We start from the raw sequence: 12,386 nt of genomic DNA, 5'->3' as shown, positions 1-12,386 counted from the left end.
TTTGTAATAATGAATATTAATAGCAATAATATTGGTAATAGAATGGATTCTAATATTGTGACTAATTTAAAAAAAAAAAAAAAAGCAAAATAAAACCCAAACCTAAGTTACCAAGTTATTGTCTGAGAGGAATAATATATTTTTAAATAACATGCATTTAATGCTTTTTATCTTTGTAATAATGAATATTAATAGCAATAATATTGGTAATAGAATGGATTCTAATATTGTGACTAATTTAAAAAAAAAAAAAAAAGCAAAATAAAAACCCAACCTAAGTTACCAAGTTATTTGTACAGAAATTAGATGATATGCTAATAAGAAAAAACAAAAAAACTCTCAGATCTGTCCTGACCTGTATTATTACAGATTATGTTTCACAGAAGAACATTAATATTCCAGAATGGCTATTAATAAAATATTTACTAGTTATTTCTTACCCATCTTCCATTCCTGGCTGTAGATAGAGATGAGCATGCACAGGTCTAAGTCTCTGAATCACATGGATACACAAACGCTGAAACATCTGTAAAGGGAAAAGGACAACTTACCATAAAGACACTGAAAAATTAAGTAATTTTTTAAAGTAATAAATTAAATAATAAAGATACTGAAATTAAGTAATAAAGTAATAAAGATACTGAAAAAATTAACGTGACTCAAAATGCCCTGCCAGCTATTTCTATTTTGCACATTATCTTTTGCCATTCTATAGCTTTCTAAAAATTTCACCTATAGATTATACCCTATAATTATGAGGCAAAAATTACATGAAATAGAATATTCAGTGTTATAAAGTGGTGTTGTGTACCACTGAGTCAATTCCAACTCACAGCAACCCTAAAGGACAAAATAGAACTGTTTTTTCAAAACAGTTTTTTCAAAACTGTAATCCTGACAAAAGCAGACACATCTTACTCCCAAATGGTTCAAACTACTGATCTTTTCTGTTAGCAGTTGAGTGGCAGAACTTCAGTTTTATAACAAACTAATTGCCTTTTAAAAGATTATAAAAATAAAATTTCATAAAAACTCTGAGTTAGCAAAGATAAACAGAAAAGAATATTTATCTTCCATCTTAGAAAGGGCTAACAAGGAAGGACAGCTATCAGAGTCAATGCCTAAGAGAAGAAAATACGATTTACGATTATTTTTTAAAATAATTAAACATGGTTAGGGTATGTCCTAAAGAAGATACACAAATGTTTAATAAACTGCACATGAAAAGATGTTCAATATAATTAGCAAATGGAGAAATGCAAATCAAAACCATAATGAGATATCACTTCTTACCCATTATCGACCAAAAACTCACTGCCATCCAGTCAGTTCAAACTAGATAGGGTTTACAAGGCTGTAAATCTTTGCAGCAAAGACTTGAAAGCTAAGTGAAATTAGATACAGAAAACAATCCTGGAATCCTGAGCATCAAAAATGATAGGATAAGGAGGAACTAGATCTAGTACTGAGTGGAAGCATCTCAGTGTTTGGTCAGAATGGCGGGGGCCCTACCAGCCAGCCTTGCATAGTGTGGCCATACTGAGATAAAGATAAAGCTAGCAGAAAGCCCTGGTGAAGAACATAGAGGGCAACTTTATAGAATTCCCAATAGGACATGGAATTACTGTGTAGACACACATGTAGTGAAACAAGGTTCCGATTACTGGCTTCCACTAACAGGAAGAGCCCAGGTACCTCTGCCCAGTGATCAGTAGAGCACGTTCTCTATTTCTCTACACTCTTGGTGATTAGCAGCACAGCAATCCTTGCAGCCCCATCGCCAGAAAACTAAGATATGATCCTCTCATTTTGCCCTTGCAGCTCTGACCACCACTCTACCCCCCAGCCTTAGCCACCACCGTATTCCTGCCCAACAATCCAACTGAGCAGAGGCAGGCCAGCACAGAACGGCTCCAGATACTCGCCCTGTCCCTCTTGCCTGCTGACCCAGCTGAGTGGCGGCAGATCATACATATTTTTATGTTTGTTTTATGCACGTACCCCACAAGAAAATCACCCACTAATATATATCATGATCAAAATTTACAAAACCAAAAATAAAAAAAAATCCTCAGAGCAGTTAAGAAAAAAATGACAAAACCAAAGATAAAAAAAATCCTCAGAGCAGTTAAGAAAAAATGAAATGTTATCAGTAAGACTAGCTCTGATTTGTCAGCAGAAACCATGTAGGCAAGAAGATAATTGGATGACATATATAAAACTCTCAGAGAAAAATAATTGCCAAACAAGATTTATATATTCAATAAAATTAATCTTCATACACAGTGAAATTAAGATTATTTCGAGATAAACAGAAATTAAGGGAATTTGTAAAATACAATCTTACAAGAAATTTGAAAGGGAGTCCAACATCAGAAAGCATCCTGAGAGTAAGACACATGACAACATCATTCGGAAACCAATCAAGACAAATAATCTTAAAAAAACACAATAAACCTGTAAGACTGAAAACATAAAATGGAAGATGATATCAATCTGTAAAAGATGACAACTTCAAAACAAAAGTTGTTTGGGGAATAAATGGTATAGTTACAAAAGTTTCATATGGAGAGGAACTTAAGATGTATGTCCAAGTAGAACAGATGGTTTTACACTGAGGAAGATAAAGCAAATTTCAGGGTAACTACAAAGAAAATTAGCTAGCCTCCTCACCAAAATAAAACATGTGAAAGCCATAAAGACTCAGTAAACACAAATTTAAAAGCAATGGAGGAGTGAAATGAAAATTCTTAAGTAAAAAGACCTCTCAGCACAGAAAAGAATACCAAACAAAGAAATCATCAACAGCACACACACAAAAAATGCAATAGGTCAGTAGTTAAAACCCATCAGCCGCCCTTCAGAAAAAAGATGTGGCAATCAGCTTTCATAGATATTAGAGCCTTGGAAACCTCTTGGGGCAGTTTACTGTGACCTATAGGGAGTCCTGGTATGACACTGTGGATTAATGTGCCACACTGAAAAGCTGATGAACTGCAAGGCTGGTGGTTCAATCTCACCTCTTCTCAGAAACCCTATACAGAGTCGCTATGTCAGAATCCACTTGACAGCACTTAACTATAACAACAAAATAGAGTACCTATGCATCAGGACTGACTCAGCAGCAATAGGAATAATTACATAGTGGCATAACTCATATTGAAGTCCTGTCTGTAAGACAAGGCACTGGACTGACAAGGTCGGCGGTTGAAACTTACCAGCCAGCCCATTCCTTGGAAACCCTATACATGGTCATTGTGAGTGGGAAACTCACTCAACAGCACTTAGCAACAACAACACAATTCATATTAAGTTTCTGGTTTTGTGTATTTATTGCTGTCAGGTGTTTCCAACTGCCAATCTTTCAGTTAACAGCTGAGAGCTTAAGTGCTGTACCATCAGGGTGAACAATTTGTGTATCTAAGTGAATATAAACTTATATATACATTTTCTCTGTCTAATCTTTATAATAACTCAAGGAAGACAAATTGGATCATGTGAAAATTTAGACTTTATCACAGGAATGAGATGTGTCCTAGTAACTTTCAACACCAATGCAGGATTCTACCTATGGTTAGAATATCTAAGTTCTGAAAAAGAATCAGAGTAACTATTAAATAGGGCAGTATCTGAGAGAACAAAAAGTTACATTTTTATACAGTGAAACCTATGAGAAGCAGAATTTGATGGTGCTGTAGGGTGAGCACTGGACTATGAGCCACAAGGTCAGTGACTCAAACCAGCTGCTCCTTGAAACTCTATACAGGGTAGCTGTGAGTTGAAACAGATTTTATATATGGCACTTTAACAACAAATTAATAAGAACAACTGCCAAGTTGTTCACCTCTGAAAGGGTACAGTCTTAACACTTTGCTATAATTTTCTATTGTTGTTGGTATGTGCCGTGGAGTCAGTTCCAACTCATGGCGACCCTGTACAGGGTTTCCGAGGCTGTAAATCTTTACGGGAGCAGAAAGCCTCATCTTTCTCCCATGGAACAGCTGGTAGTTTCGAAGCGCTGACCTTGCGGTTCACAGCCTGATTCATAACCAAAACGCTACCATAGCTCCTTCTCTATTAGTAAAAAATAACTGAATTTTCCTTCTCCATCAGGTTTCCTCCTTATATAGGTTCTGCCCTTTACAGATTTTATCATGTATCTAGAAAATCTAAGTAATTTAAATTCCTTGATCAGAGCGATAACTGATTCGCTAAAAAAGGATGGTGAAAACAATAGCACAATGGCATGGTAAGAGGTAGGCCTTTGCAAACTATTTTCACTGCTAGTTTAAGATGCCAAAACAAACATGCAAACAAACAAAACACTAGCCTTGAGTTAATTCTGATTTATGGAAATTCCATGAGTTACAGAGTAGACCTGCTTCACAGAAGTTTCTTAACAGACGCAAACTACCAGTTCTTTCTTTCGTGGTACTGCTGGGTAGGTTTAAATGACCAACATTTTTATTAGATAATAGTTGAACAGTCTGTTTTATTGTACTGTGGTGGCTTGGGTGTGGCTGTCTATGATGCTGAAAGTTCCACCACCGATACTTTTAATATCAGCAGGGTCACTAAAGGTGAACAAATTTCAGTGAACTTCCAGACTCAGACAAACTAAGAAGAAGGAAAAGTACACTACTGAATTATTTCATCACGGAAAACATTGTCAGATGGCTTGGCACAGTGGCAGCAACAGTGGGCTCAAGGTTAACAACAATTGTGATGATGGCTCAGGACTTGGCAGTTTCATTCTATTATGTATAAGATCACTATAAATCAGAACCAACTAAGTGACGCCTTACAACAAGTTGAACAGAAATCAGGTACCTTAGGCAAATTTAGAATAAACTCAGAAGTTGCTTCTTTTTTATTTAAGCTTTTGCAATATATTATTCCTTACCTGTCTCACAATCTGATTAGGGCACTTAATTAATATCTGCATTGGCCACCAGTCGTCATCAGCCATACGGTCTAAAAACCACTGTAAGAAAACAGACTAATTTTAACTTGTAGTTGATGTCTTTATTATTTTAAGTTCTTATTAAAAACAACAACAACTCCTTCAATTGTTAAAGTCTAAAATCTAAAATTGCTAAAATCGTAATTAGGGTCAACTCATTACACAGCCTGATGTGGTACTGTAGGGTAAGCACTGGAGTGTTAACCCCAAGGCTGGTAATTCAAACCCACCAGCTGCTCCCTGGACACCAGATATAGGGTCGCTATGAGAACCGACTTGATGTCTGGATGCAACTTACAGCACAGCACACAGTCTGCATGATGATACCCTGTGGTTCTTTATCACAATGAAATGGAATCACATTATCTTCTAGTTGTTGTTAGTGTTAGTTTCCAATGAGTCAATTCCAACTCATGGCAACCACATGTGTACAGAGCAGAACTGTGTTCCGTGGGGTTTTCAAGGATGTGAACTTCTAGAATCAGATCACTAGGCCTGCCTTTTGAATGTCTCTGTTGGGTTCATGCCACCAACCTCTCATATCGGCTGGCAGTCAAGCTCTTAACCATTTATGCTACTCATTCTCTTGAAAATTTTCTCTTAGTTCTCATAAATATCTGAGGAATCTTTTGATCCTATTAACAGTATATAAATAGGATCATTTTCTTTAAAAGGAAAAAAAACAACAACAGTGATCTAATCACCCCTCTGGTTCTAACAATCAGCTTAAACAAAATCCAAAGGAGTGGGGGAAAGTACAGAGGAACAAGTTTAGCAGGCACCATTAGGATGCATTCAACAAAAGCTGTAGAACAAATGATACAAAATGGCATGGCAGAAACCTACAGGGTCACTATGAGTTGGAACTGACAAACTCCACCAATACCAACCATTGTTAAGTTTAATTTACCTGTGAGAAGACTATCTAGTGAAATGTCTCATAAGATAAAATGGGAGGAGATAAAACTGGATGTAGTGATGTATTGGGGTATTTTCTGACAACGTTCAAAAGTAAATTATGAAGTCTGGAATAGCTTTTTGAATTTTTTATACTTTTCCCTTTCACTAGATGAGGGGAAAAAAAAATCGAAGGATTTAAAAACAATTTAAGTAATAATAGCTAAATCCATTTATGAGAGTTGATATACAAATTTTAGCCATCAGCTATCAAATAATTTTAGGAATAACTTACAGTGGTATACCTATGATTTATATCAGGTAGAACAATTCTGCTTAACTAAGAACAATCTTAGTAATAAAAGAGCACAAAACAAAAACGTGAATCTTAAGCTATGCATTATTTGCTAAATTTTCATGTCACCTCACAAGCTGCTTGACTGTTATTAAACTGTTTGGTCAACAGTTCAATCCACTGAAGCATAGTAGGCTAAAAAAGAAAGAGAAGTCAGTCAATGAAGGCATAAGGACTACTATGATAAAGCTAATAAAAACCAAAAGATAGCTGATGAATTATATAATACAAAAATCTATGAAGTGTAACACATACCTTTTCTTTTGAATGAATAAATGTCTCTAAGACAAAGGAAGTGCTTAACTGTAAGAAAAGATAAAATTAAGTAAAAATTTAATTTTTAAAGTAGTCAATTTTGACCAAATTAAGGTTTATGTATTACCTTTGCTGTCATTAGGGACACAGCTTTGGGGTCTGGTAGTGTACTGGGAATACAACTACACAACTGCCACATAAACCTAGAATTTAAAAAGAGTAACAAAATTTTTACGTAATAAGATTTCTGTAAAAATTTATTTTAAAAAAATTAGTTACTAAATTTACCAGACTTACCCAAAATATGTATGTTCAAAAATATTCTTGTCTTGAAGAAACTGCATGTTATCATGCCAAATCCACTGAAGAAAAAAATGTAACATCAGATCTTAGAAAGCAGTTCATTACACATTTTAGCAACATTTTTATTTTTTATTCTTTTAAGGCCCACACATTTTAAATTCCTGTTCATTTGCTTTCAGGTACATGGACTTCATAAAAGTATTTCCTAAATTATTATAATTTTATGACTATTAACCTGGTTATCTCAAGCAACAGAATTTTTATTTTATTTATTTATTTATTTTTAAAGCATTTATAGAGATTTTGAAAAGAAGAGTTCCATTTAATTTTTTTTTGCTTCCAAGCCAGGAGAGCCTGGCTCTAGACCCTGTGTGGTAATTTCCACCCATTTGACCATGCAACAGCCAAATTATTGCCCATCACTGTCTGCTTCTGGAAAAGGGAAGCTTTCAGTTCTATTTCAAATTTTTGTTATTTTTTGATGGTTTCTTTTTAACATTCTATTAATTCAGACTCCTGGTATGGCTATGCATGAAAAGCACTGGACTGCTAAATCCAAGGTTGGCTGTTAAAATCTATCAGTTGTTCCTCAGAAACCTTAAATCTTGCTATGAGTTGGAACCAACTCAAAGAAACAAATGTAAATTAATACAATGTGTTTGGAGTTAACTGCGAGTGTTGAAGTGTGAACACATACTTCACTGACCAGAACTTGCTAAGCTATCTTTCTATATACCTGTCGAACCTCTTCTTGGCCCACTCTTTTTTCTCAACATTATATAGCTAGTTATTTGCCAGTTCCTAAAACTTGCCAACAAGCTCTATCCTTCCCGAGGAGATCTGCACATGATGTTCTCTTTGCCTGAAATATACTTCACATGATTAAATGTCAAATCTTAGTTTAAGGTTAATTTCAGTGATAACATTTCATGACTACCTTCCTACCTTTTCTTGACCACCTTTTCTGAGTATACTGATAACAATTTGTAATTACTTATTTAATCTATTTTATGGTTCTTCAATTTCCTATGCCACCTTTTGGGAACGTCTGCTAATAGCTATGTTTTAAGTGTGCAAATCTAAAGGATCAGATTCTAATTTATATCTGAAATCTTGATTTACAGGGTGCTTTTTTTTTTTTAATGTTTTATTGTGAATTATGTGATAGTTTACATGGGAGAACATTAGTTTTACATTCATCCTATAGTATATTATTTCATTGCTATGGTTACAATCCCCGGTCATCAGCACATAGGCTCTCTTCCTCTCTGTGTCTAAAGTCCCCAACAGCTCCATCTCTCCACGTCATCATCTCTACCTCCATCTCAGGCATCACTGCTTCTCTGGGTAGGGTCCCGCTCTCCGCTCTTCTCCCTTGATGGTCCCAGGGACCTTTGCTCTTAGGCTGAAAAGTTAATCACTCCTTTCCTTGCTAAAAAACGTCTATCTTTACAATTCCAACCCTCACAAGCAATCCAGACAACAATTATTCACTATTGTATCATAAAAGATCCATCTGGATTTCATTAGCCCTGCCCAGACAGATTGAATACTACTCAGTGGAGACTCTACCTTCTTCCAGGCCCTATGAATCTAGCCTTAGCCTCCCTCTTGAAAGCTTGTAAGCCAGTCACTTCTTGCCTTTGTAGCCCCCCCATTTTGGGTAGCCAATGTCCAAGTTGCCCATCTCTGTCTACTCTGTGTATGGAGGGGGTGGGAATAATCCTTGCTATAAGGATTTGTTCCCTCTTTTGAGCTACTGCATCCATATGTGTAGGTCAAGTTCATCAAATTGTATCAGATTATGCTTTTTTCCCTCTTCTTTCTTCTTCTGGTTGAGCTGTGATCATCTAGTCACTGAAGCCAGGTCAAGTGGGTATACAGGGGGCTTTTTAAAATTTTATTTTTTAATGAAAGGTAAATGCAGACAAATTAATTTTACATTAATAAATTAAAACATAATTATAGGGGAAATAATTTAGGTCAGCAATCAAGAATATTCTAAGGGGAAATAATTTAGGTCAGCAATCAAGAATATTCTAACTTCATTCAGTTCATTTTTTTTTTTGTTTCTGTAAAGCAAAGGTCTAGGAGCCTCTCTGACCTTTTGTACAGTACATGGTAAATATTTTCTTAGTCATACAAAGGAGTTACCTGCCTTTTAAAAATCTCATTCTCTAATGAAAATATAGTGGCGTACTCCAGAACTACATAACGAGTAATTATTATAATAGGTCAAATGAACTAGTTAGTTACTGTACACACCATACTTAAGGTTTTATTTAAAATTTCATTTTGCTTAAGTGATATGGCTATCGTTTATATGGTTTAGTGCTTATATAAAGCAAGGTCTAGATTTGTATATATGGGTGACAACAGCCTAGTTAGTAGTTGGATAGGAGACTAACTGGGAATACCAGTTGTTGTCGGTGTTTGGAGTCCTGGTGTGGAGCTTGGGCTAATGGGCTGGGCTGCAAAGGCAATTTGAACTGAAATATTGGTGATTCAAGCTCACCAGCTGCTCCTTGGAAACCCATACAGGATTGCGATGGGTTAGAATCGACCTGACGGCACTTAACAACAACAACAACATAGCCTAATATGACTATAGTCTATGTGAGTCCTGGTGTGGTGCTGCGGGTAAATGTGCTGGATTGCAAAGTCGGTTTGAACTGCAAGGTTGGTAGTTTAAGCTGACCAGCTGCTCCTTGGAAACCCTACACAGGGTCGCTATGAGTTGGAATCAACTCAACAGCACTTAACACCAATAGTCTAATTGTGGCTATGATGTAGCTGAAATAAATCAGTAGATTTTTATCTACTGAAGATACCAGTAATTTAACATCTAATTCAAGAATTGTTGTTTTTAAGTGCCGTTGAGCTGGTTCTGACCCATAGCAACCCTGTATAGGGTTTTAAGGAATGGCTGGTGAAGTTAAACCACCAACCTTGCAGTTCAAATGACTTTGCAGTCCAGTGTATTTATTAACCCAGAGCGCCACCTTATTTTTCATCACCAACGTATGTAAAGGCAAGATGACAATTAAAAGTGTTTGGGGAACAAAATCTATTTTGCGTTCAGACTAGGTGTCAATAAGGGGGAGTAAAACAAAACACCATACAGTAAACGCTGAATTGTCTAGATGGAATAATAACTATAATATATATATACATTTTTTTTTCCCCCCACCCAAATCAGGTTTCCACTTATGGAGATGTAACTTTCTGTACTTTTGGTTGACTGAGTATATAACTTTGGGCTTCTGGATAACAGTCAACCAGAATTATAAGTTTTAAAACGCTAAAGTAATGTTGTTGTTGTCAAGTGCCATCTAGACAACTCTGACTTCCAGCGATCCTGTATAGGGTTTTGAAGGAGTAGCTGGTGAGTTTGAACTACTGACATTATGGTTCACAGTCCGGTGCTGATCCTACAATGGCACACCAGAAGTCTTAAAGTAATATTATTACTTCTTGTATTATGAAATAAGGAAAGTCTCATTAGCACAAATGAGAAAGCTTTTTATGTTTTAATACATAGAATACACATCTTTTAAACACATTTCAAATAACACTGTTCATGTGTAGTATATAATGAAGCATAAAACATTATCACTTGCAATCCCTCAATCAATCCAAGAACACTAATAACAAATTGATGTACACTTTCATTTCTTAAGGTTTTATTTAATCTCATTTATTTTTGATTCCCAAATTACTGTGAACTAAGAAGACTGCTATACTCTTCCGATCTATACTTCAGATTAAAGCTCCAAACTTTATCACATCCTATTATAGTACTTCTTATTGATAAGTGCTTTCGAGTCAGTTCTGACTCATAAGCAACCCTGTTTAGGTTTCCAAGGAGCAACTAGTGGGTTTGAACTGCCGACCTTGTGGGTTTGCAGTCCAGTGCTGATCACAGTGACACAACAGAATCTAAAACTAATTAACATACTTTTAAACAAGTGTTAAAGTCAAATTAACTTGTACCTCTAGTAACTCTGATGAAACATCAAATTTGTAGTCTCTGCCATTTTCCTCCTCTGGTTCCATGCGTTTATAGAACAGCATATATGCACTGTGTGTCTTTAAGAGGTTAAAAAGAGTATATTTTCATTTGTCAAGGTAATAATTACAAAACTAGATCATATGTAAGAAAGAAAACAGTTATAATTATTATATATGCAAGAAATGACTACCTTTTCAAAGGAGAAATCCATAAATTTATCTGTAACAGAATCATAAGTCTTGGTCTGTATGGAGGGCGGAAAAAGTTCTTGTTAAGAAATGGGTGTACTTAGCAGTATTTATATATAAATTATTTTATTTCATAAACAGTTATTTTATACTTTATAGTAACTGAAAAGTTTCAAATAAAATTACATTCATAAAAATTGGATGTCCTTCACAATTTTATCCACTGTAACCTAACATCACTCTTGGTACCATTTTTTTATGATTGAGAATTTAATAAAATTAATATTGGCAACATTTTACTACTAAAATAAAACAGAAATGCAGAAGATACGGCAAGGAAATAGATGACCTGGGCCTAACGTCTGTAAATGCGGTTAATAAGTAGAAATAAAACCAAATTTAAAACTGTACTTCCACAGCATCATTACCAATAAAAAAAAGTAATTATTAAAATATTTCCTAAAATAAAGATATAATTTATTTTGGGATCTCAAAATATACCCTAGGAGAGTACAACACAAGAACATATACCATGTTCGCATCCTCTATCAATCCTCCCAGTACAAATATTGAACCTGAGAGTTGTAAGTAATATTTTGACAGTCTAATGATTTTCATATTAACCAATACAACTCAAGGGTGGCAAGGGAAGAAGTTATCAGGAAAAGGCAACAGTAAACCAAAGAAATGATGGAAAACAAAGTTTAAAAAACATTAAGAAAGAATGAGAGAAACTGAAAAGAAAACAGGAAGAAATGAAAAATAATCAGTAAAGATCTCAGATTAGAATAAGAGAGTAAGAATGAGTTTAGGACAATGGACAAGAACAACATGTGGACTGTAAAGAGAACTAAAGTGGTAGAGCTGTAGCAAACTTCAGGTCTACCACCTAATGAATAAGGAAGTGGAGACCTCCAGGTACACTGTGACAGGAAAAGATTAAAAAAAACTGAGGGAAGCAGATAAGCAGCAGTGTGGATGATGCCGTATTAAGAAGTGACAGAGGTAGACATATTTGAGAAATGTTCCTGAAAACAAAGGTTTTAAAAAAATGTTTAAGGCACATTATAATAAATATACAAAAGCATAATAAAATTTACCAAAAATTTGAAAAACTGTTTCTTAAGAAAAGAACCTTGCAAAGTTTACTTGCTGCTGTTTCTCCCTTTTTTTGTTGTTGGAAAGGAAATATTCTAGAAATGACATCTAGAGAGACTATTGGTTTAGTAATTTGCTGTTGTTGTGAAGTGCCAGTGAGTCAGTTTTGACCCACAGCGACCCTGTATAGGGTTTCCGAGGAGCAGCTGGTGAGCTTGAATCGCTAACCTTGCAGTTCAAACGGCTTTGAAGTCTAGCGCATTAACCAACAGCGCCACACCAGGTTTAGTAATGTTGTTGTTGTTGTTAAGTGCC

General features: G+C 35.3%; 1 protein-coding gene across 1 annotated transcript in view; it reads right to left on the bottom strand.

Annotated features, from left to right (window-relative positions):
- USP34 (ubiquitin specific peptidase 34) overlaps nt 1-12,386 on the bottom strand; it is a 307,094-nt gene that overhangs the window by 41,093 nt on the left and 253,615 nt on the right. Inside the window, 8 exon segments of the mRNA XM_006862984.1 lie at nt 441-526; nt 4,904-4,984; nt 6,285-6,350; nt 6,471-6,518; nt 6,598-6,673; nt 6,768-6,832; nt 10,767-10,862; nt 10,976-11,029. Coding sequence (XP_006863046.1) covers nt 441-526; nt 4,904-4,984; nt 6,285-6,350; nt 6,471-6,518; nt 6,598-6,673; nt 6,768-6,832; nt 10,767-10,862; nt 10,976-11,029 — 572 coding nt within the window.

The sequence above is a fragment of the Chrysochloris asiatica genome, unplaced genomic scaffold (assembly GCF_000296735.1).
Source record: "Chrysochloris asiatica unplaced genomic scaffold, ChrAsi1.0 scaffold00052, whole genome shotgun sequence".
Classification (NCBI taxonomy): domain Eukaryota; kingdom Metazoa; phylum Chordata; class Mammalia; order Afrosoricida; family Chrysochloridae; genus Chrysochloris; species Chrysochloris asiatica.
This window is presented reverse-complemented; position numbering and strand designations above follow the sequence as displayed.